Source organism: Ornithorhynchus anatinus, chromosome 6 (assembly GCF_004115215.2).
Source record: "Ornithorhynchus anatinus isolate Pmale09 chromosome 6, mOrnAna1.pri.v4, whole genome shotgun sequence".
Taxonomy (NCBI): Eukaryota; Metazoa; Chordata; class Mammalia; order Monotremata; family Ornithorhynchidae; genus Ornithorhynchus; species Ornithorhynchus anatinus.
The window spans coordinates 34,998,496-35,025,550 of record NC_041733.1 but is presented as its reverse complement, the minus strand read 5'-3'; the positions used below and the strand labels follow the sequence as shown (position 1 = coordinate 35,025,550).

Sequence of the window (27,055 nt, the reverse complement as noted above, 5' to 3'; positions counted from 1 at the left end):
TCTGACTGCCCCCTTGCCACCTGGTAGTTCTCATAAGTGAGTGATGTTCAGTGGGAATTGGAATTTTAGCTAACAGCAAACCTTTCCCAAAAGCCATTGTAACTGGCTACATACAAAGCTAAGCTAGGAAAAGAAAGAACAGGAACTCCAAAAAAACTGTAGCTGGATCATAAATGTATTAGTTTATTTTCCAAGAACTCGTTTGTGGTTTGAGGTAAAATATTTGGGGTAGTGCACTCTTGAGTCTAGCGAATCGTAAAATAAAACTGAACTTAGAGTGTAGACAGATATTGTTTCTTAGAAGGTGATGCTGTTCATCAGGATGATTTTGCTTTCCATAATGTCCTTCAGCCACTTTTCTCTGAAACGAGACTTTCCGGGTCTAGAAAGGGAGGAGGACCAAAAGAGTGATTTTTAAAGTCTGTGAAACTGGAAAACCTCAAATGAATCTTTGCATTCCTGGTGAACATAAAGGCTGTCATCTGCTTTCCCTTCACCCGAGCACCTGTAAAAATTAACTGCATGTGAGTAAGCCATGTGCTACTCTTTGGACGAAGTTGCTCTTAGGCAGTTCTCAAAGTGAACATGATTGGTATTTTTTCCAGAGTGAGCTGCAAGTTTGACTAATTAAGAATGACATCCATCATTTTCACTGCTGACTCAAAAAAACAATATAAAGTTGTGTCACTGGAAAGACAGAGAATGAAATCCAGAAAATAGTAGAAGTGTCCTGTGTTCAGGAAGGAATTCAGTAGGATTTGATTCTAATGGGGAAAAAAATAATAATGATGGCATTTATCAAGTGCTTATTATGTGTCAAGTACTGTGCCTATAGTCGCAGGGGTAGTACAAGATCATCGAATTGGAGCCCTGCCCCATCCTACCCAGAACCCACAGTCTTAAAGGGAGAGAAAGCAGGTATTTTATCCATTTTACAGATGAAATGGAGACAGGGAGAAGGTAAGTGACTTGTCCAAGTCACAGGCCAGTGGCAAGGTCGAGACTAGCACTTGGATCTCTGACTCCCGGTCCCGTGCTTTAGCCACTAGACCGCAACACTTAGCACTGTTGGTACTGTCTTGTAAAATGTCAAGTCCTGAATTACTTATGTTCAGGCTCAGGCTCAGATTTAAAAATTAAAAATAAAAACCTTCTTTTGTTTAAGTGTGGTATTGGAAAAAAAAATTCAGGAGAAAGCGGACTATGGGAGCTTTCTATCATCTCTGCCTCTACCTGTTTCTCTTCCTTCCGTAACCCCTACCCCAGTCCTTCCCCAAACCCCTTCTAGCTGTAGTATCCTGTACACCCCTGAATAGACAAGGATTATCTGCCAGGACGTGGTTCAGGGATTGAGGCGAGACTCCCAAGTCCATCTCTAGTTTCCAGATGTCTGAGAAATAGGCTCAAGAACAAGATTAATAAGAGTCCAGTTAATAAGGCCGGAAATAGAGCGGGTTAGTGGACTCGTTAGAATTCAGACTGCCCTTTAACATTTCTTAAGTCATTTTTGTTTCCCTTTTTTCTTGGTTTCATTACTGTCATCCCTTGAATGTGTCAGGAGCAATCTCACCCTAAAGATTTAATGTACACGGTGAAAGATCGCCTGTTGGTTATTTTCTTCTTGCCAAACTAACGTCCCACTGGATTCAGTATAAATTTGGATAGATAAAGATCTCCTAATGAACTGAACCAACAAGATTCCTGGAGGTTGATGGGTTTTCTTGGCAAATTGATTCCTTGGGAAGTTGGGCTCTGTAGGATTGACCCACAGAAACAGTTTTACCCCCCTCCATCCCCTAGTCAGGGGAGAGGTTCTGAGGGAGAGCAAATTATGAGCGATTTTTCAAAGGGGCTACATTTGACCCCTGTACTTCAAAGCAGTCACTAAGCCCGCATTACCTGTGAATGTATTTGCTGGACTCCAGAATGAAAAATACTTCAACGGGTAGCCACTGTGAAGAAAAGTAGTTTTGGTATTAGCCTAGCACACCTAGACACACAAACAGTGTTTCTGTAGTCTCTCCTTTTCGCTCTTCCTACCCCACTTGGCTTCACAATATTCACTATCAATTCGTCTTTTTCCCTTAAGTAACCATTTTGGTTCTACTTTCCAAATTTGGGCATTGTTGTTTGATTGCATACCAGTACAAGTCAATCAGTTTGCTCTTTACCTGTTTCAAACTACAGAAGGTATCAGGCCTTATAAATAGGCCTCCTCTCTCAGCGAGACACTGATGGGGTCTCTCATCAGGAGCGACACGAGTCTCGGTCCAGAGACTTCAGGATCGACAACCTGGGCAAAGGAGTTCAGTGCCCGTGGCTCACATGGTGCCACACACACTCGTACTGGGACCAGGGACCAGGATGCCATCAGAAAGTAGGTAGGTGGGTGGCTTCTTGGATGTGGGAACGAAGGAGCTTTATATTTATAGCCCAAGGGACCAAAGGCAGAATCTACATTTCTCTTTTCTAGAACCATGAGGTCCCTTCACAGATCAGCCAAATTTGCTGAAACAGGCAAAAATTGAAACCATGCTGGAGGAGGGAGACAATTGGCAGGCCCTTAACCTGTATTGGCTTGGTGTACTTCTCAGAGGGGTAGGGAAGATGCATGCTCTGCATCTCTGTTGGTTCCAAATCAGCTTGTCCAGTCTCCAGGAGCTCCCTGGAGGACCCTCTGCCTCTCTCCCCACCAGGCAAGTCCCAGCAACAGCGCCAGGGGCTGTGAACAAAGGAGTCTACCTCCACAAAGCGGTGAGGTCCACAACTGGCTTATGCCCAGGGCCCTTCCTTTCCTATCGTTCTTCCAGGTTACCAGCACAAAATGGGCAGAGAAATTCAGGTGTGGGAGAGAAGCGATGAAGGTGCTTACAGCAGGTTTGATCTTGGAGAGATCGATGAAGAAGTAGACGCAGGCAATGGCCCGCGGGATGGGCTTCCGGCAGGTAGGGATGCTCCACTTCACCCGGTAGCAGTAACGAATGGTGTATTCCAGCTCTTCCTCCTGAAGGTACTCTGACCAGTGCAGCCAGCTCTCGTGCATCTCCCATGTCTGCTCAACCCACCAAGAGAGACAGGCAGACACAGACAGAACTGGCTTTGGGTCAGAGATCCTCTAAATGAAGGATTCTCCACCCAAGCCCATGTCCTTTGGAAATAGCCCATGTCCTTTTTCAGCAAGGTGGGAGGGGGCGTGGCATGGCTGCTGTCATCACCTTCAATCCCTAGGTAATTCCTGGGAAGTGCAATGAGTTAATATGGGGGTGCTGGTTAACTTGAGGTACTCACTGGGGGGGCTGCAGTCCAAGAAGAAAGGAGCTTTGCGGGGAAGGGGAAAGGTGGCCAGAGAGGCAGCAGCTCACCTGGAGTCTGGATCAGGAGCATTGGCATTTCCAAAGTGTGGTTTGGGACACTAGAGGGACCTTTCTTACCCAAGTGTATTTAAAGATAGATATCAGGTTTTCTGAAGAGGGAATAGGTCAACTGGAAGGAAAAAAAACCCCAAAACTAGCCCATACAGGGCTGGTTCAGCAGGATGACAGTGGGTAAATAAATATCCGCTTTCCCAGAGCCCAGCCCTATCTGATTCTGGCTACCGGGGATCATCCCAGGACCTTCTGCTCACCGACCAGCCCAAATGGGATGGGCTAAAGAATAGGATGAAAGTGGGGAGTATCAATTGCACTTTTAATCTTCAAAGCAATTACCAACCACTGAATCCAAATGAGCACCTGGATTCACAGCCCCGGGGCAGTCAGGGCCACGTTGCCCATTGGGTCAATTGGACATTTTTCTGGGCCCATCCCTATCGGGGGGCCCACTGCATCCAACTCAGTAGCACTCTCCCAACTCTGATCTCCACACCAGCCCTCTCATCTAAAAATACCCTCAGTAGTAACTGAGAAAGAAGGGTTCTCTTAAAGCTGAGGCGTAGGCACATTCCAGAGAAGCACTGTGGCTCAGTGGAAAGAGAACAGGCTTTGGAGTCAGGGGTCATGAGTTCAAATCCCAGCTCTGCCACTTGTCAGCTGTGTGACTATGGGCAAGTCACTTAACTTCTCTGTGCCTCAGTTACCTCATCTGTAAAATGGGGATTAAGACTGTGAGCCCCACGTGGGACAACCTGATTCCCCTGTGTCTACCCCAGCACATAGTAAGCGCTTAACAAATACCAACATTATTATTATTCCAGGCGGGAAGGGGAGAAAGGAAGAATTTAAGGAAGAAGTGGGCCTCAAGACACTGGGTTCAGGGTCCCTTATCCCAGAGGCTGATCTTTATGCCCTGGGGACTTCTCTCTAATGGAAGAATTGAAAGGAAGCTTGGGAAGAGCATCAATTATATCCGGCCAGGAGAGTCACACTAGCGCCCCGGGGGAGGCTTAATGCAGAGGTGGGCCAGGTTCCCAGGAGAAGGGTGGACGTTCCAAAGTGGAAAATGATATTTTGGTCACCTTACATATATTAACTAATGACTCGACTCTCTTATTTGATCTGAATGTCGTCTTTCTCTTCTGAAATAGAGATCACCTCATTAGCCCATTTCTTCCTGGAGATGTGGGAATAAATCACATACTGGGCCCAAGTTAAACGCGAAACAGTATCCAATGGTCGCTGAACTTCTAACTTACTAAAATGTACTCTTCGATTTGCTGCCGTCCCAGATCCACTGTAAAGTCCTGGCACGTGGCCCATTGAATGTTTTTTATTATAAATTCAGCTTCTAAAAACAAATCATCAGTTGGTTAATGGGAGCAATGGGGTTTGGAAATTGGCAATTCTTTGGATGACTTCCATTGTTATTACCTTTCTGGTGCTTAATGGCAGCCTTGATTGTGCTTTCAGTTAACTTCTCAGCTACCTCCTCAATCTCTGTGGTATCTGTACCATTTGCTTCCATCACTTTTAGCCTTGGAAAGAAAATTCCCAAAGTCACCACTTGCTGCAGGCATTGAAACTTTGCATTTCCTTAGAATTAAGGGTGTAGTCTGCTGATTTTACAGAATTAGTCCATTTGGGCCCTGATTACCTACTTATAGTAAAAGTGGAAGCTACTGTTTGATCTTTCTTGCTTTTACCCAAGTTTATTTTACATTTTTTGGGAAGGTGATACAATCAGTTGGTCGACAGCTGGCCCGGCAATAACACCCACCGCGAGTTTGGGTATAGGTGTTGAATCAGGAATTGGCAATCCTAAATTATGGCCCTCCTTCCTTCTATGATCCTCTCTGGTTAAGTGTGTGATACTCAGGGAAAGTAAGAAACCTGAATTTCTTCTTCTATCCAAGAGAGTCCTGAGTTTGGGGTCCTGGGGTGTGCAGTCTGCCAATAGGAATAACTGTATAATATTTTGGGAAGATATGCTGGACACCTTCATGGTTTACCAAGGGGGTCTTTCTCCTGAGGGAGGGCTTCAGAGATAAATGCCGTGCAAGAAATGGGTAAGGATGAATGTGGTTATGGTCCAGGTACTGGATCCTCCACTTCCACCAATAAGAAAGTCATCTCACATCAGGGTAAGAAGCCCTGGGAACCTTTGAGAAAGTTCAAACAAAGAAGTCCTATTCATGGTTTGCAGGCCTCAGCTAGCCGTACATTGGAACTCTGCTATAATGTGGGATTAGAACATCAAACCTTGTGACCAGATCATGATGGAGATCCCAGTAGAAAGGACCCTTGCCCCACCTCGAATTAAATGTTCCAGGCAAGGAAACGGGTGTGTGAGCAACCCGCTCCCTGACTCTTCCTCGGCACTGTCCAATATTAGCATGGAGCCTCAGAGGTAATCCCAATATGAGAAAATACGTGAGACTTTTTTTTTCCAAAAGGAATTAGTTATTATATACTGAAAGGGACAAATCGCAAAAGTTAGGCTCAGGTCCCGCTGCCATGATGGTTTAGACGTCATGTGGTCTAGTTTAGCACATCTGGGAGTGTGCAAAAATTTGTTTTTGTAAAAGGGTTTAGACTGCTCCGAGCAGAAAATTGTTAGCCAATGGTTCAGTCACCTGTTCCAGTCATTGCCCAGTTTACTTTTCCTTATTATCAAGTAAATGATGGCTATTGATTCCTCAGTCCTGTGCGCCCCTCCTATATTGAAACTATCCTGCTGCTGCTAGGCTGTAAAGAAAAGATGAGAAGAGCTCTTTGAGGATTTTTTAAAATCCAGTGAGATCACTGACTCTTGTCTTCAGAATCAACACGTTCTGTAAGGTTGGGGGGAAAGCAAGATCTAATTTGTGCTTGCTGCTTAGTTGTGTTGTCTTCTTGGTGCTGCAGACACAATGTTCTGAACAGTTCTTTGCCAGAGAGACCCGAGGCCAGGTCCTCTGAGTTACAGAATTTCATCCAGTTCAGTGCCCAGAAACTCCATCATCCAGGCTAACTAACCTAAAGCCTGAAGGAAATTAATCTGAAACTCAAAGAAATCAGCCTCAGGGCAAGTCAAGTATGAATATATATCAAAACTGAAACTGTGACCCATAACTCTGTATTTTGGCAATTTTCTTTTTTGGGGTATTAAATTTTGCCATTACTGACAATTTGAAAAGGTGGTGAAGAGAGTCCAGGTGGCTTAGAACGTCCTGCAAGAGCACTGTTCCCCGTGTGGTTCTTTCTCTTGTTCTGTTGCTTAGTCCCTTTTAAAGTGGCAGGACCTTATCTGCTGGGGTTCTCAGTTGAACTCAAGAATTCATCTTGCTGTATCCTGTAAAGGTGAATTTTCCTTTAGGCAACCTAGCTGATAGACCCTGGGCCAAGACAATTACTGCTTGTAGATGAGCTTTGGAGATAAGCTCAAAAAATAATCTTATTAAATCACAAAGTTCCCCTCACCCAGCCATTCCCACATTCACCCATCCTGCATGGAACTTGGAGGGCATGAGCCAGCTGGTCATTGGCATGCTAGGGGAAATCTGGGGAAATCCGAGTCATGTGCTGCACCTACCTGGGGGACCCCTCCTCTCCTGGCTTAGGAGCAGCTGTTGGGGCCCTGGGGGAGCAGGGCTCTTCCCGAGCTCATTCAGCAGCTCTTTTGCAGGTTCCTTGGAGGAATGTTTGTGGAGGGATGTCACCTGGGAAACGTGGCCTCCAGCCAGTAGGATAGCCCAACATGACCAAGAATAGGGTTGTTACATTCAGTCAAGCAGAGAGAACAGAATATCGGCTTTAGCAAGTGTGACGTCAGGGTTGATGGGCAGAATTCTCAAAGAACTTCCACATTCTGTAGCCACTACCCTGGGCAGTGAGGGGATGCACATAGAAAACTCGCTGCTATGATCCCATTAGGGAGGGAATTCAAATTCTTAATGGGTTGGGTGTTTCCTTATTAAACTTCCAAGTTTTCAGACAGCTGCAGAGGCCAGGCAAGGGGGAGCTATAGAGACCATTCAATGATGATGATGATGAGTACATTTCAATATCCTTCAGATACAAAGATCTGCATTACTTAACTGTGGACAGTGTGGCTGTCTGTAGGGGCAGGAATATTTGGAAAAAAAAGAAAAGAGAAAGATGAGAGGCAGGATTGCCACCCAGGTTTCTGGAAGAGTCACTTCGTGGGAAATCTCAGGGCAAATGGTCGATTACGCTCAATCGCAGGTGTAAAGTTTTTCAGGAAAAGCAAGCTGTACCCTGGAGCAGCGAGTATAACTCCCCGTGAGGATCAGGTTGTAGTCCCTCTGATTTTCATTAGTGAGAGATAGGCCATGGGGGAACTGGACTCTGGTCTCCATGGCTCTAAAATTAAATTTATGCCCCGGAGCTCTTTGAGGACCAGGACATATATTCTGTGTACAGTCAGTGAAAGGAATTTTCTGATTTTTGACCCCACTGTCCTAACCCACCTCAGCACACCCAACATCTTCAAAGTCAGTTTCTGGAGGCTGAGAGGGTGATATTTTCTATCTGGAGAGAGGGAACATCCCCAAGCCTTTCTGACAGAATTAGTGAGCGTTAGTTTCCACAGCTCCCAGTGGATTTTACCACAAAGCAGCAAATGCAAAATGCATCCCAGTCCCACTCAATCAACTTTACTGTGTGCAGAGCACTGTACTAAGCACTTGAGAGAGTACATATAACAATATAACACATTCTCTGCCCACAATGAGCTTACAGTCTAGAGGTATTGCACTGTTTTGTTGAAGCCGCTTTTATGATGGGTAATGAAGAGTGGGAAATAGCACCGGCCTCATGCCTGTAGGATCATAAGGCCCATCTTATTTTTAGAGTTACTGCAAAAAAATCCATCAGCTCTGGGGTGTTGGAAGAGTGTTAGCAGGGAGATGAGAAGGCCTCAGAAGCGTAGGCAAAGGAGCAGGGAGGTGAATGGACTGGTGAGGAGAGCAGACTCAGGGAGCACTCAGAGTGGTTTTTAGCTGAAGGTGCTGATGAGAAGCACTCTTGGCTACCTCTAATGTAGATGGAAGCATAAGTGGGTGCCCCAAAGTAGGCTAACTCAGTCTCAAGCAATGGTGGACTCCCTGAAAATCTGGTAACTCCATGGTGGAGGTTTGCAGAGGAAGAGATTGGGTGAGGCTCCAAACAGGAAGCTGCAAGCCAGCTGGGAATGGCAGGACTGGGTTCTAGTTGGTGACCAGGCCACTTCTGGACCTCCAAAGTAGGGAACCTAGAAGGCTCCGAGGCTTTAGCATGTTGGTTAACTTGTAGCTACTCCAGTGCTTAGAATGGTGCTTGACACATAATAATAATGTTGATAAGGCAGAACCTTCCATCACCACTAATGCCCCAGGTATTTCCGGTACCCGATTCCCTAGAAAGGTTGTCCATTTGGGCTCCCAGGAGAGGGGCTCTCCTATATTTGCCCCTGCTGAGCCCTGTACCCTCAGCTTCACCTGTAGGCTGGGATTACTGACCCTGGCACTTCTTTCAAACAGCAGAGACTGGGCCCAGTTAGAAGTATTCACTGCCCCAGCATGGCCACATGAAATCTCAGCTGGGAGCTCAGATAAAGTGTGCTTACTCTGCTTGCCGCCCTTCTGGCCTCAGTCCCATTCACCTGTCCCACTCCCACAAGTTTTCACCTCCTCGCTCAAACCCTGCAAAGAATCAATCCCGGTTCCATCCAAGAACAGATGCTCTGTTCTTCTCCTGGGGTTTGTCCTGCGAGCCACTGCAGTTAGCCCCCTATAGGGATGGGGAAGGATAGTCATCTTTCATCATGTGGAGGAAAGGTGAGTGAATAGAAATTCCAGAAATTCCAGGCACCAGCCACTGCCAGCTCCCCCTGCACACCTGCACCACAAGTCTTGCCTCTTTTGAGCTGTGTATCTCCTATCCTGGAAAATGGCTGGAGGCTGCTCAACTGCTTTACCTAGAACTTACTCTCCTCAAGGGTTTTTCAGGTCTTCCTCATTCCTTCCACTTCCCAAAAGTCCTAATTGCAATTACGAGACTCTTTCACAGCGTTTCCTTTTCCTCCAAGACAGCTCCCTGCTGGAGAGTTGCAGGTTGGGACCCGTGAAAGGGAAAATGGAGATTTCCCTCATACATCTCAACATCAGAAATCCTTGTTTTCCCAATAACCAATTGTCTTCTTTCCAGAAGTAGGTGGGAGGAAAGGGCAAAAGGGACCCGATTTGAGGAGCCTACACCTGCTGTTACCACTCGGTGTTATCCATTTAGACTTCGCTGGTGATTTTCTCAGCAGAGGTCCTCCTTCACTGGAATTACCTGGAGTGAGTATCAGGAGCAGAGATGGAGCAGGAAGGGACTGGCTGGCTGGCCTGTGAATCCGAGAAAACTTTGTCTTTCACCTATCCAACTGCTCACCAGTTACCGCTTACCGCTATAAGGGCAAAATGAGCCAGCTAAGGCTTTTTGTGGGGTTCAATCCCTCACAAACTGAGCTGAGCAATTAAGCAGCATGGTGAAGTGGAAAGAGCACGGCCCTGGGAGTTAGAGGAATCCTGGCTCCATTGCTTGTCTGCTGTGTGACTTTGAGCAAGTGACTTCTCTGTGCCTCCGTTACCACATCTGTAAAATGGGGATTAAGACTGTGAGCCCTAAGTGTCCAACCCGATTATCTTGTCTACCCCAGCACTTAGTACAGTGCCTAGAACATAATAATAATAATAATAATGTTGGTATTTGTTAAGCGCTTACTATGTGCCGAGCACTGTTCTAAGTGCTGGGGTAGACATAGGGGAATCAGGTTGTCCCACGTGGGGCTCACAGTCTTAATCCCCATTTTACAGATGAGGGAACTGAGGCACAGAGAAGTGAAGTGACTTGCCCACAGTCACACAGCCGACAAGTGGCAGAGCTGGAATTCGAACTCATGAGCCCTGACTCCAAAGCCCGTGCTCTTTCCACTGAGCCACGAACATAGTAACTGGTTCACAGGTATCTCACACACACACACACACATACACACACACACACCAAGTCTATGTGGAGTCATATGTGGAATGTTACCATATAGGAGGCCCCATCAAAACTGGTATTTTTAAGACCTTACTGTATGTCCAGCACTATGCCGAGGGCTGAACTAGGTTAGGTCGGAAACAGTCCCTGCCACTCATGGGGCTCACCGTCTAAGTAGAAGGGAGAATGGATATTTAGGTCCCATTGTGTGGGTAAGGGAACTGAGGCACCAAGGAGTAAAGTGATTTGTCCAAGGTGACCCAGCAGGCAAGTGGCAGAGCCGAGATTAGAAGCCAGATCCCGACTCCCAGGCCTGTCTGTGCTTTTTCCACCAGGCCACACTGCTTCTCATTTTGATGCAGGCTCCCAGAAATGGCAGGTATCGCCCCAATTTCTGGAGGGGTGAGGTGGGGTGGAGTGAGAGAAGCCCAGGATCAGAGTCCTGAGACTTGAGAGTGTCTTCAGCCAGATGTCGAAAGCTCACCTCTAAGTGTAATTGAGAAGTAATCTTCCCTCCCGGCAGTGGGTCCTGGTGAAAAGAGCATGGGCTCTGGCTCTGCTGCTGGTCTGCCACATGGGCTGGGACAGGTCACTTAACTTCTTTGTTCCTCGGTTTCCTCATCTGCAAAAAAGGGATCTGATCAATCAGTTGTATTTTTTGAGCACTTACTCTGGGCAGAGCACTGTATTAAGTGTTTGAGAGAGTCCAATAGAGTTTAGTATATACACAGTCCCTGTCCTCAAAGAGTTGCTTCCCCCCAACAGTTTGAGAGTCCCAGTTGGGAGAGGGACAGTATCCAATCAGCTCTTGTCACACTGGTTTTACACAGAATAAAAACTTTCATAAATAGCATAACTCCCTAGTTGACTGGGAGGAGCGAAGGATTGGAAAGGAATGTGAGACAGTTGGGAGGCTGGAGAATTAAGGGATAAATCAGGTAGGGGAGAGGAGTCAGACTAGGAGGAGTAGTTGGAGTGATTTAGGAGATGGAGTCCTGAATGAGCTTCAAATTAAGAAAGGAAGTGGCAAGGGGGATGTTTTACATTGTGTTGAAAGATCTCCCACCAGCTACTGACGAGGCAAATATTTTGAAGCCTCACGTTAGCTTAGAGAAAGAGAATTTTTTGCTCTCCATCCCGCCCTGGGCAATTTTCTTAATTCATTGTTTGCTTTTCCTTCATCCAAGGGAAACTCACTGCTGACTAGCCCTTCGAGCTGCCTGGAGGAAGTGCTCCCTGTGGGAAAGTCTTATTCAAAGGTGCACCCCAAGGCCCCCAACGCAGCTCGCCGCCTGTGTACTGGGGAGGGAAGAGGAGAAAAAGGAGGAGCCAGTTGATTTGGTTGCCGGCCAGCTCCCTCCTTCTTACAGTAGAGAGATATATGAACCCAAGAAGAAAGTCTCACTCAGCATCTGCCCCTGGACAGGTGAGCGCATTCCCAGCCGCCTTCTCCCCCTCCTCCTCATCTTCCTCCAGCCATGGTTCTTGGGGGCTCCTGGCGTTTCTTGGTCTGGACGGCCCTGGGAACCTGGATTGTCCCCCGGGCCGCTGCCTTGGGCACCGGGGCACCCCTGTCTACCTGTGAAGATATGCAGCCAGTGCATAACAATACGCTGCCCCAGTCCACTCCGTCCCCCTTCCGGATCGAGTTCCTGGAGACCTTCTACACGCCGGGGAAGTCCATCCATGGTGAGCCTGACCCTTTCCTTGAGGGGATTTCTGAGGGAAGCAGTAGGGGACAGTATGTTAGGGCTTTTAGGCAAGGAGTCAGGATATATGGGTCCCTATTCCCACCTCTGTTATTCCTCAATGGTTGGATCACTTGGGGCAAATCACTTGCCATGCCCTGTGCCTTGTCTTCCCCACCTGAAAACGGGGGCCGGGCATCACCCATCCCCACCCGATCTCTAAGAGACGGAGGGAGAAGGCATTAGGGAAGGTTTCTTAGAAAAGTGTGCTTTGAGGATCTGTCTAGAAGTAGGTTGTGTGTGAACACTCACCGGGAGGATCATGTAAAAAAAGAAGGTGATCAGGCCTCCCACTTTAGGTGGGGTAATCCCAGAAAGTCAGGGTCTGCCCTTCTGCTCCCTTAGGTGCTTTGGTGACAGATCCATCTCCTGAAAAAATTCAGGAAAAATAAATGGCTAACTGAGCTAGACACACATCTCAGCCACTGGAGGGATCGTGGAGGGCCATGGGTACATATCCATATAGGGAAGGGGAAGGGTCGTAAGAGAGGAAGTGGCAATGGAGGGGGATGGAGCCAGCCTCCAGAACCTGGGTCCACAGGTCCAGGATTTCCAGGACCAACCTGGAGTCGGTAAATCCAATTTTCAGCCAGTCCGGCTCCTTTCCACTAAGGCTATGGCAGCGGACCCTTTTATGTCCAGTGCTGCCGTACCGCAGCCTGTCTCGGCAGCTGCTGCCAAGTCCCGCGGATTGGACCGACACCCTGATTCCTAAGGTCCTGGGGTGGGGAAGGAATGACTGTAGAGCGAGGGAGATTAAGATTTCTCCCAGTAATAAATTGAAGTCATCAATTGCAGTTAAGATCGTGGGTCCTTGGTACAAGGGATTGCTGTTGCTGGCACAAGCAGAAAACTCCTCTACTGCCCTGGGCACCTGGCAAGACCCGCCCCCAGGCACCAGGTTTCTAGAGGTAAGCTGGCCAGCAGTGGGGGGCAATGTGGGGGCTGTTTTGGTCTCTCTTCCTCAGAGGAATAACTGGGCCAAGAAGGAAGAACAAATTCATTGCAGTGATATTGACAATTTGAAACCCCAAAGGGTCATGTGCTTTAACTGCCTGTTTCAAGGCAGGCAAATACCAAGATCGTCCAAGATAGTTGCCAAGGGAATGTGCTTTTCTTATCTCCAGCCAAGTTTGAGATCATGGGGGACAGGTCCGGGAGAGAATGCCATAAGGCTACCTGCACAGCTGATGTGTTGCCATTCTCCATCCTATATAAACCTCTTTAGGCCCACAGGTAATGTCATACATGTGCGTTTGAGACTTTCCAGACATGAGCACTGATTAGCACAAACACTTATCTTGGTAGCAAGGCTAAATAGAAGAGCATGGGATTAGGATTCAGGTGACCCAGGTTCCAGACCCAGCTCTGCCTCGACCTGCTGTGTGTCTTTGGGCAAGTCACTTACCCTCTCTGGGTCTCTGTTTCCTCATCTCCAAAATGGGGATAAAATACCTCCTCCCCATACTTCTTAGACTATGAGCCCCAGGTGAAAGAGGGACAGCTTGACTTGGTTATCTTGTATCTACCCCAAAAACTTATCTTGTAAATGCTCAATGAGTATCATAGCTAATCCCCATATCCATTTAAATGGGAAAGAAAAAGTGTAACTCTTTGCAGGCAAGGATCATGTCTACTAACTCAGTTGTACCCGCTCCTTGCCACAGTACAGTGCTGTGCATAGAGTAAATGCTCAGTAAAGTGCTGGATTGAAAAATCAGATAATCATATCAGGCAACTCTCCTCCATAATGGCTTATCTGGTGGTTTCTGATGTTCTGGAAATCGCATCAGAAACTAGAAGAGAGATTGAAAAGATTTTTAGGCCAGATGCCACCTAACCACCCCATCTTTCATTTTTTCAAGAAAACCATTTGCTTAGTATTAGGTCTTTCAGTCAGCAGGATGGTTTCTAGTGGTGATCATTTGTTCCACAATTTCACGTCTGTGGCAAGTCCTAGAAGCAGAGGTGATGTTCTGTCACACGTGATGTTCACTCACACCCTGAAGTTTTTGGTTTGTCTCTTTCAATAATAGTTAAGTACTTACTATGAGCCAGACACTGTACTAAGCGCTGTGGTAGATATAAGCTAATCAGGTTGGCCACAGTCCATATCACACATGGAGCTCACACTCTAAATCTCCATTTTACAGGTGAGATAACGGAGGCACAGAGAAGTCAAGTGATTTACTCAAGGTCATAAAGCAGACAAGTGGCAGAGCTGGGATTAGAACCCAGGTTCTTCTGGCTCCCAGTCCCATGCTCTATCCACTAGGGCATGCTGCTCCTCACAAACACCGAAGCCTTTATTCAGATGATTCTGTCCCCTCTTTTTCGAGAACCCAAGGTGATTGGTTATCTCTCAGGATTTCTTTGCATTTATATACAGTGCTCTGAAAATTCCCACGGCGCAATAACTCATTCCAACACGGAGCTCAAAACCTCCTCCACAACCTATTCCTGGTTATACACTGGATCCGAGTGCCCGGCCAACGTGACATTTGTGTAAGTGTCTTCTTCAGAGGGGTTGCTTTCCTTTAAATAGGGTAAAACAGGTCTCTTCATTGTGCTCTTCACCTTCAATGATTTTCCCAAGCGCTTAGTACAGAGTAAGCACTCGCTAAAGACCACTGTTGAAAGGACTGACTGGTCACATGTGAGTCAGGGCTGGCCCCAGGAATATGAATGTCCCAATAGCTAAATGGAGGTCTCTCCAGCCACCAAACTGTGGAAGAAATAGATTCCTGAGCTTCAACCAGGAAAATCAATCAGTGGTATTTGTTGAACGTTTATTATGTGGGTCAGAGAGAGGTAACCCCAGAGTTATGGTGGTAGACTGGACACTTTCTTAAGGAAATGAGCTCTATTTCTCCTACTGTAGCCCACTAACCAAAGATTCCTTCTAGCTAGAAAATCAGCTACTTTTCCATATGTTCCTCAGGGTTGGAAGTCCTGGTGTCTCAGAGATTTCCATCACTTAAAAAAAAAATAGTTTTTGAGCTTCAGTCATTTTGTTCCAAAGGGAAACGATATTGTGGAGAGGTGTGGTAGAGGTCTTCTCTAGACTGTACGTTTGTTGTAGTCAGGGAACGTGCCCACCAACTCTGTTATATTATACTCTCCCAAGCAGCTAGTACAGTGTTCCACACACAGTAAGCGCCCAATGAATCCAATTAACAAAAGTATTCTGTTGAAAAGGAAATGTGTCCTTATGGTTAAGGTAAGGGACAGAATTCACAGCCCTGATTCTTATTCCTCGCCCTGACGCCTCTGGGGGTGGATGTCCTTTTACCTCCTTGGATTTAGTTTTCCCCTCTGCCAAACGGAAAGAAGGCAGGCAGGAATATGCTTGTAAAGCACTTGGAAATCCTGGGTGGCAATTTGCAGAATTCAGCCTTGCCAGATAGCCCCACTGAATATGTCAGCTCTGCAAAATTGCCATCTGTCCTCTTCAGGCACTAACAGTGAGCTATCTGGGGGCTGGCAGTGGCTGCAGGACAGCACTGGGGCTGTGGATTGCATTTTCAGTTTTTATTGGAGCCCGGTCTGGGCATGCAGGCTTACACAGTGCAGTCTTGCGTGACTTGGAGTTCTCAAATAAGGAAGTAGTGTCCCAGAGCCAGAGAGAACCAAACACATTTACATTAGCACCAACTGCCATCCTTAGAATAAACCCAAGTACAGAGCTCTGCTCACCAGGTTGACTGTGGTAAAGGAAGAGGCAGCAGGCCGGATTCACTTCTGTTTTCATTTATGCTCCCTCTGTAACCAAGGCTTAATTGGCAATCAGTGTTGGATGCTTCCAAATCATTGATCCATCACCCAAAGGAAATGGGTCTGTGCTTGTCAGGGTCACTCAGAACCTAGGACCTTCTGTCACAGAGGCCAATGTATTTATTCACCCTTTAACCCTTTAAAGGACTGTGGGGAAAACTCCTGTTTCGCTGAGGTTGGAATAACCTGATCCAGGTAACATTTAATTCTGGATGGAGAGACAATTACTGTTCCGAGCAAGTCTTAACTTATATTTTTGTTATTTAGGGCGACTGTGGCCCAGAGACGTTCCATCTACTGGCTCAGGATAAAATCCAGATACCTTCCAAAAGGTGTGTATATCATCCAATCCGTAACTTACTTTTTCCTCATCTTGCCAATGAGGGCAGAGAAGGGAGGGCTCCCAGTTTCCACCGGTCCTAACCCAGTCATTACCAAGGGAAAAACAAAATGGTGTTTCAGTCTAAAGAGATCACTTTCCTCTTTTGGGCGTATAGGAAAACATATAATAAAGGCTTCCTATGGATTGGTCTAGACTGTAAACTTGTTGTGGGTAGGGAAGGTGTCTTCCAACTCTGTTGTGTTTAACTAAGAGTACAGTGGTCTGTACACAGTGAGCACTCAATAAATACCACTGATTGATTGGTTCTCCAAGGGCAAATTGAAATCCTCAAATAGTGTGACCCAATATCCCATCACTTGTACCTAACTGGTGGGAACTCTCACCTTAGTACAGTGCTCTGCACATAGTAAGCACTCAATAAATACCATTGATTGATTGTATTTATCATTATCGGCATCTGTTGAGCCCAGAAGACATTTCATTCCCATTGAAGCTGAGGCAGCTGCAAGAAATTCAGCGGGGATATACATGTTCCGTTTAGTTTTTTAACAAGTGTTGGGCGAATATAGTGAAAATGTTTTAAGGTAGCAGCAGGATAGTAGCCAACATAATTATTTACTTCAAAACCTCCCAGACTAACTCAAAGATAAAAGGCTTGAGTCAAACTAAATTCACAGCAGATATGTATGGCCTTTTCCACAGAAACAGCCTCCCAAGAGATGGTTCAGAAAGGAAGCATATTAGTGAATACATATTGATTTTAGTCAGCCGTTAGAATACCGTGACCTAGTGCAAAAAGCATAGGCCTGGGAGTCAGAGGACCTAGGTTCTAATCTAGGTTCTGCCACTTGGCTGCAGCAGTGTGACCTTGGGTAAGTCACTTCTCTGTGCTTCAGTTAGTTACCTCATCTGTAAAATGGGGATGAAGACTGAGCACCCCATGTGGGACATGAAGTGTGTCCAACCTGATTCTCTTATATCTACTCCAGGCACTTAGTACAGTACCTGGCACATATTATCAATGGCATTTATTGAGTTCTTACTGTTTGTACTAAGTACTAAGTACCATAAGTACTAAGTACCATAAAAATTGTTTTTAAAAGCTGTGCGGGGATAAGTCCATGCTTTTATTCACTTAAACTAGGCCCCTTTAGAGGCAAAGCCAGCCTAGCGGGAGAGGAGCCAGATGCAGGTGTGGAGGTGTAGGAACCAAGGCCAGTTCAGCCACTGGTAGGTCCAAGGAACCTGTGGCAATCATTTATTTATTCTCCAACTACCATTGCCCATTTAAAAGTCATTATATTACTCCCATTTTACCTATTAGCTCCCACAACACTCAGAAGCTGAGGACTGTATGATCATGGGTTTTTTTTTCCAAGTCTTATATACTCATGACCCCTACCCATCTACTCTACAGGCAAGGTCTGCACCAATTAGACCCTTCCCCAATGCCCCACATTTTTGTCCAAAACTCCAGTTCCATGGAGATCTAGAAGGGAGAACCCACTCTGCTCAACACCCTCTTAAAGCTTTTCCTGTCCTGCTCAAGCTTCTCTTGAATGGTACTGGATCTTTGACCTCACAACGATTCAGAGTCACAGAAAGGATAATGAGACCACAGGGGAGCAAGCAGTATTTTGGATGAGACCCAGCGGAGTTGCCCTGCCTGCAGTGAGGAAATATTTCACTAAATTAGGCCTAAGGCTTCACCTCAGATGGATCGAGCTGCCTTTGAAAATGGCTTGTGGGTGGGTGAGAAGAGACTTCCTGAAACTCTGATTCATCACATTTTCTTTTTTATAGATCCTGATGCCACTTGTGGTGCCAAGATGTTCAGCTGGAGGGTCACTGTCTTTACAGTTCTACCTGTACATTGGATAATTTCATTTGCCTACTTTCAGTGACATTTAGTTGTCACAATGAGTTATATGAATGAAGTGGTACCTACTGCTGCTTTACTCCAGAAGAATTATTAACATGTAAGAATCCAGTCGGCTAGGTATTCAACCATATTGTTCCAGAAGATCCTGCCACCGCTAGCATTACCTTCAAATATAAAGGGCCCATAGAATCAGACGCACTGTTCAGAATATAAAGACCCTTATTTTCAAGGAATTTATGTGCTGTGAACCATCCACGTCTCCCCTGCTTACAAATATGATGTTCTTAAAGGAAAACACTAAAGTGACCGACAAAGGTAGTATTTTAGATCTTGAAATAATCATCACTCCACTTCTCATTTTCCCCCCTAGAAATAATCCCTCATTTTTAATAAGGTTGCAGGGAAATGAGTTTGACCGTGTTTTTACTTGTAGCTCTCACAAGGTAATTTGAATTATAATGTGATGAGTGGTACAGCTTCTTTAGAAGAGTAATCAAATCAGGATTAGTTTTGTTGTAGCTTCTCCGAACACTTTTCAAGACACCTTGATTTTTACCTGTGATTTCATCTTGGAAATGACTCCCTAATTCTTCTCAGTTTTCTAGCTACACTCAGTGCTCTACTTAGTGGATTCTCCCTATGGTATTTAAGGATTGAAAAGTGGGGAGGGAAAAAAAAGACTTGTCTAGGTCTGTGGTTTTGTTTTTATTTAAGGAGTACTGTACAATGCACTGGGTTGACTTTGGACAAACATGTGGTTGTGCAGAACTCAGGAGGCTGGTTTCTTAATCAATGTTCTCCAAACCCTGCAAAACAGTTTAAAAGGGGAGAGTGAGGATTTCATTCTTTTAAGTGGCACAAGACAATACTTCTAGTTCCATGCAGCAAGCATCATTACTTGGACAGAACTGTGGTGAATAATGATTTTCATGGTGATTCTTTGGGAAAAGTATTTGTTTTATGGGAGGAGACATGTTAAATTTGCAGGAATGCCAGGTCCTTGATGCTAAAGAATTCCAGGATTCAGCTCCCACAAGCATTTGAAGGCACCAACTGGCAAAATATACCTGTTGACACAGTTTTCACTGCTTAACATCAAGCAGTCAGTCAGTAACATTGGAAAAGCCTGAAAATGCCTAACCTATGGCCAGGATCTAGCCCATCCCGCCAAACTGATCCTAGCTTCACTTAATTTCTCTTAAGACTGCATAGTGTCAAACTGCAGCCACAAGTGTCTGAGATGAAATCTCTTGCAGACTTTGTCCCTGAACATAGCTGGGCTCCCTTTCTGGAGAGCATCGTTGGGACATCAATGGTTAAGAGAGGAAAGGAACACCAACAGCCTTGCGCATCAGCTGCTTTTGCATAGGGGTAAGGGTTTGAATTGAGGCACCCACCGAGCCCCATTCCCATGGTCCCCCTGTACCCAGAGGCACCCTGCATGATGGCTATTCAGGGTGAAGGGTCCGACCGCCCTCCAAACAAAGCAACATGTCAGGCCTCCCTTCCCATCCCTGACTCTGCCAGAACCCTCTCTTGTCACAGTGACCCAGTGACAGGCTGCCATTTATATTCATGTATTTACCTTACACATTTCCAATAAGAGAAGGCCCCTCCACTTCTTTACATTAAAAAATTCCCCGGGGTTTTACCACTGTTAGTCTACACTTAGATGTCTAGTAATCGTCGAGACACTTAAATTTTAAATAAGTCTATAATACATTTAAAAAAATTATAAAATATTTCCACCTGGCCTCAAGAAGAAGCTAAATAGCTTTGAAAAGATCTTTCGTAATGCACACCCCATAATCAGTCTTTTGGTGTTAGAAATATTGCTATTCTGGTGAATGGGAAAATAATTTGAAAATATACATTAAAAATGAGGCCTTTTGCACTCTGGGAAAGCTCATTACTCTAAACAAAAGGTAAGTTGTGGTTAACTATTGACAAGATTAGTAATATTAGAGTCAATAAAAACAAAGGTTATGAAAAATATATTTTATAACACACATGTAGTCAACTACAAAAATACCAAGCGTGGTCCAATTAAGCCAAGAGTTAATTTACAAATGGATATAGTTGTCCTAAATACAGAAGCACCAAGGCCTAGTGGATAGTATAGGGACTTGACATTCAAAAAGACCTAGTTCCTAATCCTGGCTCTGGCACTTGAGGGATTCAATAATTAGACTTTTGGAGTAGAATCTGCTGTGTGACCTTGGGCAAGTCACTTCAGTTTTTTGTGGCTCGGTTACCTCATCTGTAAAATGGGGATTGAGACTGTGAGTCTTATATGGGAAAGGTGTTGCATCCAACCTGAGTAACTTGTCTCTATAGCAGCACTTAGTACAGTGCCTGGCACATAGTAAGCACTTAAATACCATTGAGGTAAAAAAAAAAAGAGTACTTGAAGGTGCTGCCGACAGTCAGATTCACCTGTGAATGTACATATGCCTGACAAGGCCAACTTGGGACCCATGATGACAATAATAATGATTGTGGCATTTGTTTAGTGCAAAGAACTATACTAAGCATGGAATGGTTACAAGATAATCAGGCCAGGCACAAGTCCTGTCCCACATGGGGCTCCCCATCTAAGTAGGACGGAGAAGAACAGGTACTGATTCCCCATTTGACAGATGAGGAAACTGAGCCACTGGAAAGTTATGTGACTTGGCCACAGTCTCCCAGCAGATGTCTGGGTTTGGAACCCCAGCGCCCTACCTCCCAGGCCCACGTTTTTCATTATGCCACGCTTCCATTCATAGTCTGGGCCCCACTGTGCAATTAAAAAGGCTTTCGAGATCAGACTTAAATCATTCATGGCAAATTAAGCTCATTCAAATGAGAACCCAGTCAGAGACAACCTGAAGAATGGCACTTGCAGCCCAAAGTCGCCCGATGGCTTGCGCGACAGATCTCACCTTGGAAACATAATAACGGTTGACTCCGGAAATTCGCCTGTCCCTCTCCATCAAGGCCCAGGCGTAGCGATGGCGGGCAAACCTCTTTTGCTACAAATGAGAGAAAACGGCCACATTGGTATCAGTGATCCAAGAGCTGTGACACTGGAGGTAGGCGTAGGGCAGATCAAACCCCTCGTTCAGTGCGGTGAACAGTGGGGGGTCTGTAAACACTGACCGAGAGTGACAAAAAATGAGAAAGCCTCAGTGAAAGATGGGGGAGGCCTAATAGTCAAAACCGAATAGAAGGGAAAAACGAAGATGAAGACCCTGGCAGTTTCAATCAATCAATGAAGCCCTTAGTGTGGGCCCAGCACCGTGCTGAGCGCTCGGGAGAGTACAACAGAATTAGCAGACACGTTCCCTGCCCTAAACGATCTTGCCGTCGAGGGGGAGACGGGCAAAACCAGCGATAGAGAAGTTTCACTGGAAGGAGGACGATTGCAATATTCGGCAGTTATTCTGAGGCTCAGGCCCGAGCTCTACCTTGGTGGCAACGCTGCTTATCTGCTTGTCTGTGGGCGGCTTCGGTGGCTATGGGAGGTTGGGGAGGAGGGAGTGTCCAACCTTACCTTGCCCCCGTTGGAGTACTTCTGGATGTAGGCGGTGCCCACGCCGGGCACGACGAGGCAGGCGGCCATGACCGAGAAGCCGGGCAAGATCTCGAACCACATGGCGGCACCGCCGAGCCGAGCCGAGCCGAGCCGAGCCGAACCGAGCCGAGCCGAGCCGAGCCGAGCCGAACCACCGCTAAGGTCACTCGGGTCAGCCGGGGGGGGGGGGAGCGCCCACCGCACTGCGCCTGCGCCGAGGCGACGTAACGTGACGCACGGCCCAGGGAGGAGGGAGGAAGGAGAGCTCCGCTCGGCCGCCATGTTTGTCAGGGCCCATACGGGCCGGAGGGCGGGACTTCCCCAGCGGGCCTCGCCGTCCCCTCGGACATTCAACGGTGGGCAACGGCCGGCTTCCCCGAGCGAGGCCTAGTCCGTTTCTTTGGGGAGAGAGCGACCGGGGAGGCCATCAGGCGGCCTCCCCAACCTCCAGGGCCCGCGCCCTGAGGCCACGAAGGGAATGGCGGACGGGCCGGGGGAGCCGGCGGCCGCCTCCGCCGCGCCGGTCTGCACTTTCCTCTTCAAGAAGTCCGGGCGGAAGGGCCCCGCGGGCCGCAGGAAGCGACGAGCGGAGGAGGAGGAGGACGGCGGCGGCGGCAGCAGCAGCAGCAGCGATGAGGGGAGCGCCGTGGTTCGGCGGGAGAAGCGACCGGCGGGGCCCAACCCCATGATCCAGCGCAGCGGGGGCGGCAAGGAGAGGGCGCGGAGGACCGGCGGGGCGAGCAGCGGAGACGAGGAGGAGCCTCCGGGCCTCGGCGTGGCCTACCGCTCCACCCGCTCCGCCAAGCCCGTGGGGCCCGAGGACATGGGGGCCACGGCCGTCTACGAGCTGGACACGGAGAAGGAGCGCGACGCGCAGGCCATCTTCGAGCGCAGCCAGAGGATCCAGGAGGAGCTGCGCGGCAAGGAGGACGACGGCATCTACCGCGGCCTCAACAACTACCCGAGGTTCGTCAAGCCCAAGGACACGTCGATGGGGAACGCCTCGTCCGGGATGGTCCGCAAGGGACCCATCCGCGCCCCCGAGCACCTGCGGGCCACGGTCCGCTGGGACTACCAGCCCGACATCTGCAAGGACTACAAGGAGACCGGCTTCTGCGGCTTCGGGGACAGCTGCAAGTTCCTGCACGACCGCTCCGACTACAAGCACGGCTGGCAGATCGAGCGGGAGCTGGACGAGGGCCGCTACGGCCTCAACGACGACGAGAACTACGAGGTGAGCAGCGACGAGGACGACCTGCCCTTCAAGTGCTTCATCTGCCGCCGGGCCTTCCGCGACCCCGTGGTCACCAAGTGCCGCCACTACTTCTGCGAGGCCTGCGCCCTGCGCCACTACCGCGTCTCCCAGCGCTGCTACGTCTGCGACCGGCAGACCAACGGCGTCTTCAACCCCGCCAAGGACCTCGTCGCCAAGCTGGAGAAGCACCGAGCCCAGGGGGAGCCGGGGCCCTCGGGGACCCCCGACGCCCCCGACGGGGGTCCCGGCCCCTTCACCTGAGCCGCCTCCCGCCAAGCCAATAAACCTCTTTGTTGTTGTTCTTTTTTAATCGGAAAAAACGCCACCGTTCCCGTCTCGGGTTTCCGATCCGAAAGACCGGGCCCAAGGGACGGTGCCGGGTCGGGGGGACTCGGAGCCACGGCGGGCGGGGCGCGTCGCCCTAAACTATGGCCTTGGACGCCCTAGGACCGTTGGCCGGGGCTGACGAAGAGGCGGCTCCCCCGTGCTTGGCTCTTGAGGGTGAGGGAAAGGAACCAAACCTGCCGGTGCTTTGGGTGGGGGCTGCGTGAAGGCATCCACCCCAGAATGGCCGGCTCCATCTCAGCCAGCGGGGCGCTCGCACAATACGGCCGCATTCAGCGGCCCTGACGCAAACTAAAAGTCCCCGGCATGTACGTGGTCCCCTTCCCTGCCCATCATTCCCAGTCAAAAAGCCAGTTCTTCTCAGGTAGAAGGAAGTGCCGAAGCATCCGAGTGCTTCTCGATCATCCCGGCTGAACTGGCAGCTTTGATTCCCCAATCTGCCAGACCATCCCAATCCTATTACATTACATGCTCTTCGGGAGTTGCAGGTGGACGCCGAAGAAGGGCAGATTGCCCGTTTGCAAATAAGAAGAGCATAAGCAGAAGAATCGGACAGAATGAACTGGCCCGGGGACTAGAGCGGGTCTGGACAAATTGAATCATAAGGGCTAGCCTGCCATTTTTAAGAATTCTGTGCCTACGAAATGAAATTGTGAATACTTGGGCCATGACATTAAAACTCTTTAAGTACTAGCAGAAACGGATGCGTTCTCCCTTTGAGAGTGACGGACGAACCTCAGTCCTGAAGTTTGGGGACGGAACCTACCCGAAGGGACAGGTATTAGAGAGTAGTCTGTGCAGCGTACTTGCACTTTTTCATCCCTGCCAGTTGTGTTCCCGTTGGGGTGTGGAAGGCAGTGAGCAAGTAAACAGGCAGGCAAGGGTGCAGCATACTTTGCAAAAGATGTAGAAATATTAGGTGTAGGGCCCATTTACATCTAAAGCGACTGCTAAGTGTGGGAGTAGAAATAAGGAGATGAGAGGATCCAACCCCTGACCCAGAAAGGGCTCACAACCTCATCCTCAATTTTACAGATGAGGAAAGAAGAGCCCGAAGAGGTTAAATGACTTGCCCAAGAGGTCATTGGTGGCAATGGGTCTCTAATCTGTGTCTCCCAACTCCCTACTCCTTTGCTCTTTTCACTGAGCTACCCTGGAGCATCATAACTGAGCAGACAGTTGCTGTAACAGCCGCTGTGCTCTTCAATGCTCATATTGGGTGGTTTTTGGGTGTTTTTTTCTGAGATTTCCTAACTGAACAAGTTTTGGGCCCAGGTTAGAATTATAATGTGCTTATCATTCTGTAGCCGCTTTGGTTTTTTCTTGTTCCCTTTCATTCTTCTTCAGCCCTTGTTCTCCCGTTACAGCAAGGGTGCCTACTTTTTACCATGAACATGGAGGTGAACTTGGGAATGGGACTTGGAAGAGGCAGGGGAGGTGGGAGAGAGAGAAAAGAGTAAAGGGAAGAAGGGAAAGAAAAGGAGAAGGTGCTACGTATACAATGCCACTGCTCCTTCACCTCTATTTCTCTGGCCCTCACCAGGCCCCGGGGCTGGACATGAGCTGTTCTTGTGACCAAAGGTCTGAGGAGCCCTTCATTCACCTGCCTCTCCCCGACCTGCCCTGCCCAGGACAGGATGGAGGTCGAGCCACAGGGCTGCCAGCAGGTATCCGTGACTCTGTGTTTCAAGTTGTCTGCTTTCCAGTCGGCTCTGCTGGCTCTATCTGGGGCCGCTGTAGCTGCAGAAGCAGTCCAGCCTCGTTGCCACAGGCTCAGATCATCCCCATCAGTGGTATTTAAGCGCTTCCAGTGTGCAGAGTGCTGACTGAACTGGCCTACAGATCCGGGCTCCAACGCCGAAGTACTTGGGTGCCCCTGTGGAGACTTGTGCTGGGTGGGCCAGTCCAAAGCTCTGACCCCCAGCCCTTCTCTGGGGAACCCCCAGGCACCCTGAGGAGATTGGATGGTAGTGAGGTGGGAGGGCGTCATGGGGCTGCAGGGGAAGAGCAAAAGGGCACGTCAAAGCTCAGACTCAGACTTGGCCAAGACCTCAAAGCCGGGGTCATCTTTGTCCTCCTCCCACTGGCAGGGTTTGTAGGGTATTGGCCTGCCAGACCTACCCACCCCCGGCCTAAAAAGCTATTTGCCCCTCCGTGGAGTGAGCGGCCTTAGGCCACACTGCCCCTGGTTCTTGTGTGTGGCCTTTTCTATTTGGGTTTTGCTACTGAGATGGTTAGATCTGAAGCATTTAGGTCTCTTCCTTCCACCTGCCCCTAAGCAATTTGTCCAGCATTTGGGGGAGGCTCCCCACTGGTGGGCTCATTAGGGGCAGGGAACGTGTCTGCCAACTCTCCCAAGCGCTTAGTACAGTTCTCTGCACAGAGTAAGTGCTCGATTGAGTGTCCATTCTCCTTTGTGGTGATCGAGTGGCTTTCCACAGCCACCACGCAGAGTGTCGTGGCCGGGTGATGCGGAGGAGTGGTCGGAATCACCAGCCGGGCTGTAGGGAGATGGGGATCATGCCCTCCTCTGATATCATCCTGCAGCAGGTGGACAGGATTTACGAGCTCCGAAACATTCCTTTATAGTCATCATCATCAAATATGAATAAATACTATTGAATGAATGAATCAACGGTATTTATTGAGTGTTTACGGTGGGGGCAGAGCACCGTACTAAGCGCATGGAAGAGTGCAATAAAGGCTGTTGCCGAATTGTCCATTCCAAGTGCTTAGTACAGTGCTCTGCACATAGTAAGTGCTCAATAAATACTATTGGATGAATGACAGTCGGTAGGCATGTTCCTCGTCCCCTGTTTGAGTTCCGGGCCCGTTGGGGTAACCCATTGATTCATCCTATTCATTGAGCGCTTACAGCCTGTCGAACACTGTACTGAGCGCTGGGGAGCATAGAGAAGCAGCGTGGCTCAGTGGAAAGAGCCCGGGCTTGGGAGTCAGAGATCATGGGTTCGAATCCCAGCACTGCCACTTGTCAGCTGTGTGACTGTGGGCAAGTCACTTCACTGAGCCTCAATTACCTCATCTGTAAAATGGGGATTAACTGTGAGCCTCACGTGGGACAACCTGATTCATTCAATAGTATTTATTGAGCACTTACTATGTGCAGAGCACTGTACTAAGCGCTTGGAATGTACAAATCGGCAACAGAGACAGTCCCTGCCCTTTGACGGGCTTACAGTCTAATGGGGGGAGACAGGCAGACAAGAACAATGGCAATAAATAGAGTCAAGGGGAAGAACATCGCATAAAAACAATGGCAAATAGAATCGGGGTGATGTACATCTCATTAAACAAAATGTGGGGCTCGCAATCTTCATCCCCATTTTCCGGATGAGGTCACTGAGGCCCAGAGAAATGACTTGTTCAAAGTCACCCGGCTGCTAAGTGGCAGAGGCGGGATTCGAACCCACGACCTCTGATGACCCTGTATCTCCCCCAGCGCTTAGAACAGTGCTCTGCACCTAGTAAGCGCTTAACAAATACCAACATTACTACACTAGATGGAGGAGCGCGTGGAGGCGTCGCCCCGCTCCTCCTCCTCGTCGTCGTCGTCCTCCTCCTCCCCCACCCCCCGGCGCTGTCCCGGCATGCCCCGGCCGCTTTGCATTCTGGGGCTTGTAGTCCACCAGGAACTCCCCGACCGCGCCTCGAGGGCGAAGCCGGGACGGCGGCTCCAATTGGCCGCATTTAAAAGGCGGCGGAGCGGGCGGGAGGCCGAGTCTCGGGGCTGCGCCTTTAAGGGCGGGTCT

The 27,055-nt window shown here is 48.4% G+C and overlaps 4 protein-coding genes across 4 annotated transcripts; 2 read left to right on the top strand and 2 right to left on the bottom strand.

The window, feature by feature from the left end:
- Positions 1-157: 157 nt before the first annotated feature.
- Positions 158-7,927, bottom strand: AKAP14 (A-kinase anchoring protein 14). Its single transcript, XM_007669606.3, has 6 exons — positions 6,946-7,927; positions 4,806-4,909; positions 4,631-4,722; positions 2,873-3,052; positions 1,900-1,952; positions 158-382 (listed from the first exon to the last, which is right to left on the bottom strand). Exons 2-6 carry the CDS (start codon positions 4,897-4,899, stop codon positions 298-300), a joined length of 504 nt encoding a protein of 167 aa, XP_007667796.1. The 5' UTR covers positions 4,900-4,909; positions 6,946-7,927; the 3' UTR covers positions 158-297.
- On the top strand, positions 2,875-18,901 carry LOC103170659 (putative defense protein Hdd11). Its single transcript, XM_029067701.2, has 7 exons — positions 2,875-2,945; positions 9,561-9,694; positions 11,570-12,071; positions 12,929-13,041; positions 14,520-14,635; positions 16,172-16,236; positions 18,051-18,901. The coding sequence occupies exons 3-7, from the start codon at positions 11,861-11,863 to the stop codon at positions 18,149-18,151; spliced, it is 606 nt and encodes a 201-aa protein (XP_028923534.1). The 5' UTR covers positions 2,875-2,945; positions 9,561-9,694; positions 11,570-11,860; the 3' UTR covers positions 18,152-18,901.
- Positions 18,816-21,879, bottom strand: NDUFA1 (NADH:ubiquinone oxidoreductase subunit A1). Its single transcript, XM_001509889.6, has 3 exons — positions 21,665-21,879; positions 21,054-21,143; positions 18,816-18,935 (listed from the first exon to the last, which is right to left on the bottom strand). The coding sequence occupies exons 1-3, from the start codon at positions 21,764-21,766 to the stop codon at positions 18,915-18,917; spliced, it is 213 nt and encodes a 70-aa protein (XP_001509939.4). The 5' UTR covers positions 21,767-21,879; the 3' UTR covers positions 18,816-18,914.
- Positions 21,880-21,941: 62 nt separating this feature from the next.
- On the top strand, positions 21,942-23,985 carry RNF113A (ring finger protein 113A). Its single transcript, XM_001509859.5, has one exon. It carries the CDS (start codon positions 22,164-22,166, stop codon positions 23,199-23,201), a length of 1,038 nt encoding a protein of 345 aa, XP_001509909.2. The 5' UTR covers positions 21,942-22,163; the 3' UTR covers positions 23,202-23,985.
- The last annotated feature ends 3,070 nt before the right edge of the window (positions 23,986-27,055 follow it).

Excerpts from the sequence above, each read along its gene's own strand:
- NDUFA1 (XM_001509889.6), bottom strand. The coding sequence starts at position 21,766 with ATGTGGTTCGAGATCTTGCCCGGCTTCTCGGTCATGGCCGCCTGCCTC. Across the intron at positions 21,144-21,664 it reads AGTACTCCAACGGGGGCAAG|CAAAAGAGGTTTGCCCGCCA; the intron begins GTAAGGTTGGAC and ends TCTCATTTGTAG. Across the intron at positions 18,936-21,053 it reads ACCGTTATTATGTTTCCAAG|GGTTTGGAGAACATTGATTA; the intron begins GTGAGATCTGTC and ends ACTGTTTTGCAG.
- LOC103170659 (XM_029067701.2), top strand. The coding sequence starts at position 11,861 with ATGGTTCTTGGGGGCTCCTGGCGTTTCTTGGTCTGGACGGCCCTGGGA. Across the intron at positions 12,072-12,928 it reads GCCGGGGAAGTCCATCCATG|TTAAGATCGTGGGTCCTTGG; the intron begins GTGAGCCTGACC and ends CATCAATTGCAG. Across the intron at positions 13,042-14,519 it reads CAGGCACCAGGTTTCTAGAG|TGCTCTGAAAATTCCCACGG; the intron begins GTAAGCTGGCCA and ends ATTTATATACAG.
- AKAP14 (XM_007669606.3), bottom strand. The coding sequence starts at position 4,899 with ATGGAAGCAAATGGTACAGATACCACAGAGATTGAGGAGGTAGCTGAG. Across the intron at positions 3,053-4,630 it reads AAATCGAAGAGTACATTTTA|ACATGGGAGATGCACGAGAG; the intron begins GTAAGTTAGAAG and ends TGGGTTGAGCAG. Across the intron at positions 1,953-2,872 it reads TCTCCAAGATCAAACCTGCT|TGGCTACCCGTTGAAGTATT; the intron begins GTAAGCACCTTC and ends TTTTCTTCACAG.
- RNF113A (XM_001509859.5), top strand. The coding sequence starts at position 22,164 with ATGGCGGACGGGCCGGGGGAGCCGGCGGCCGCCTCCGCCGCGCCGGTC.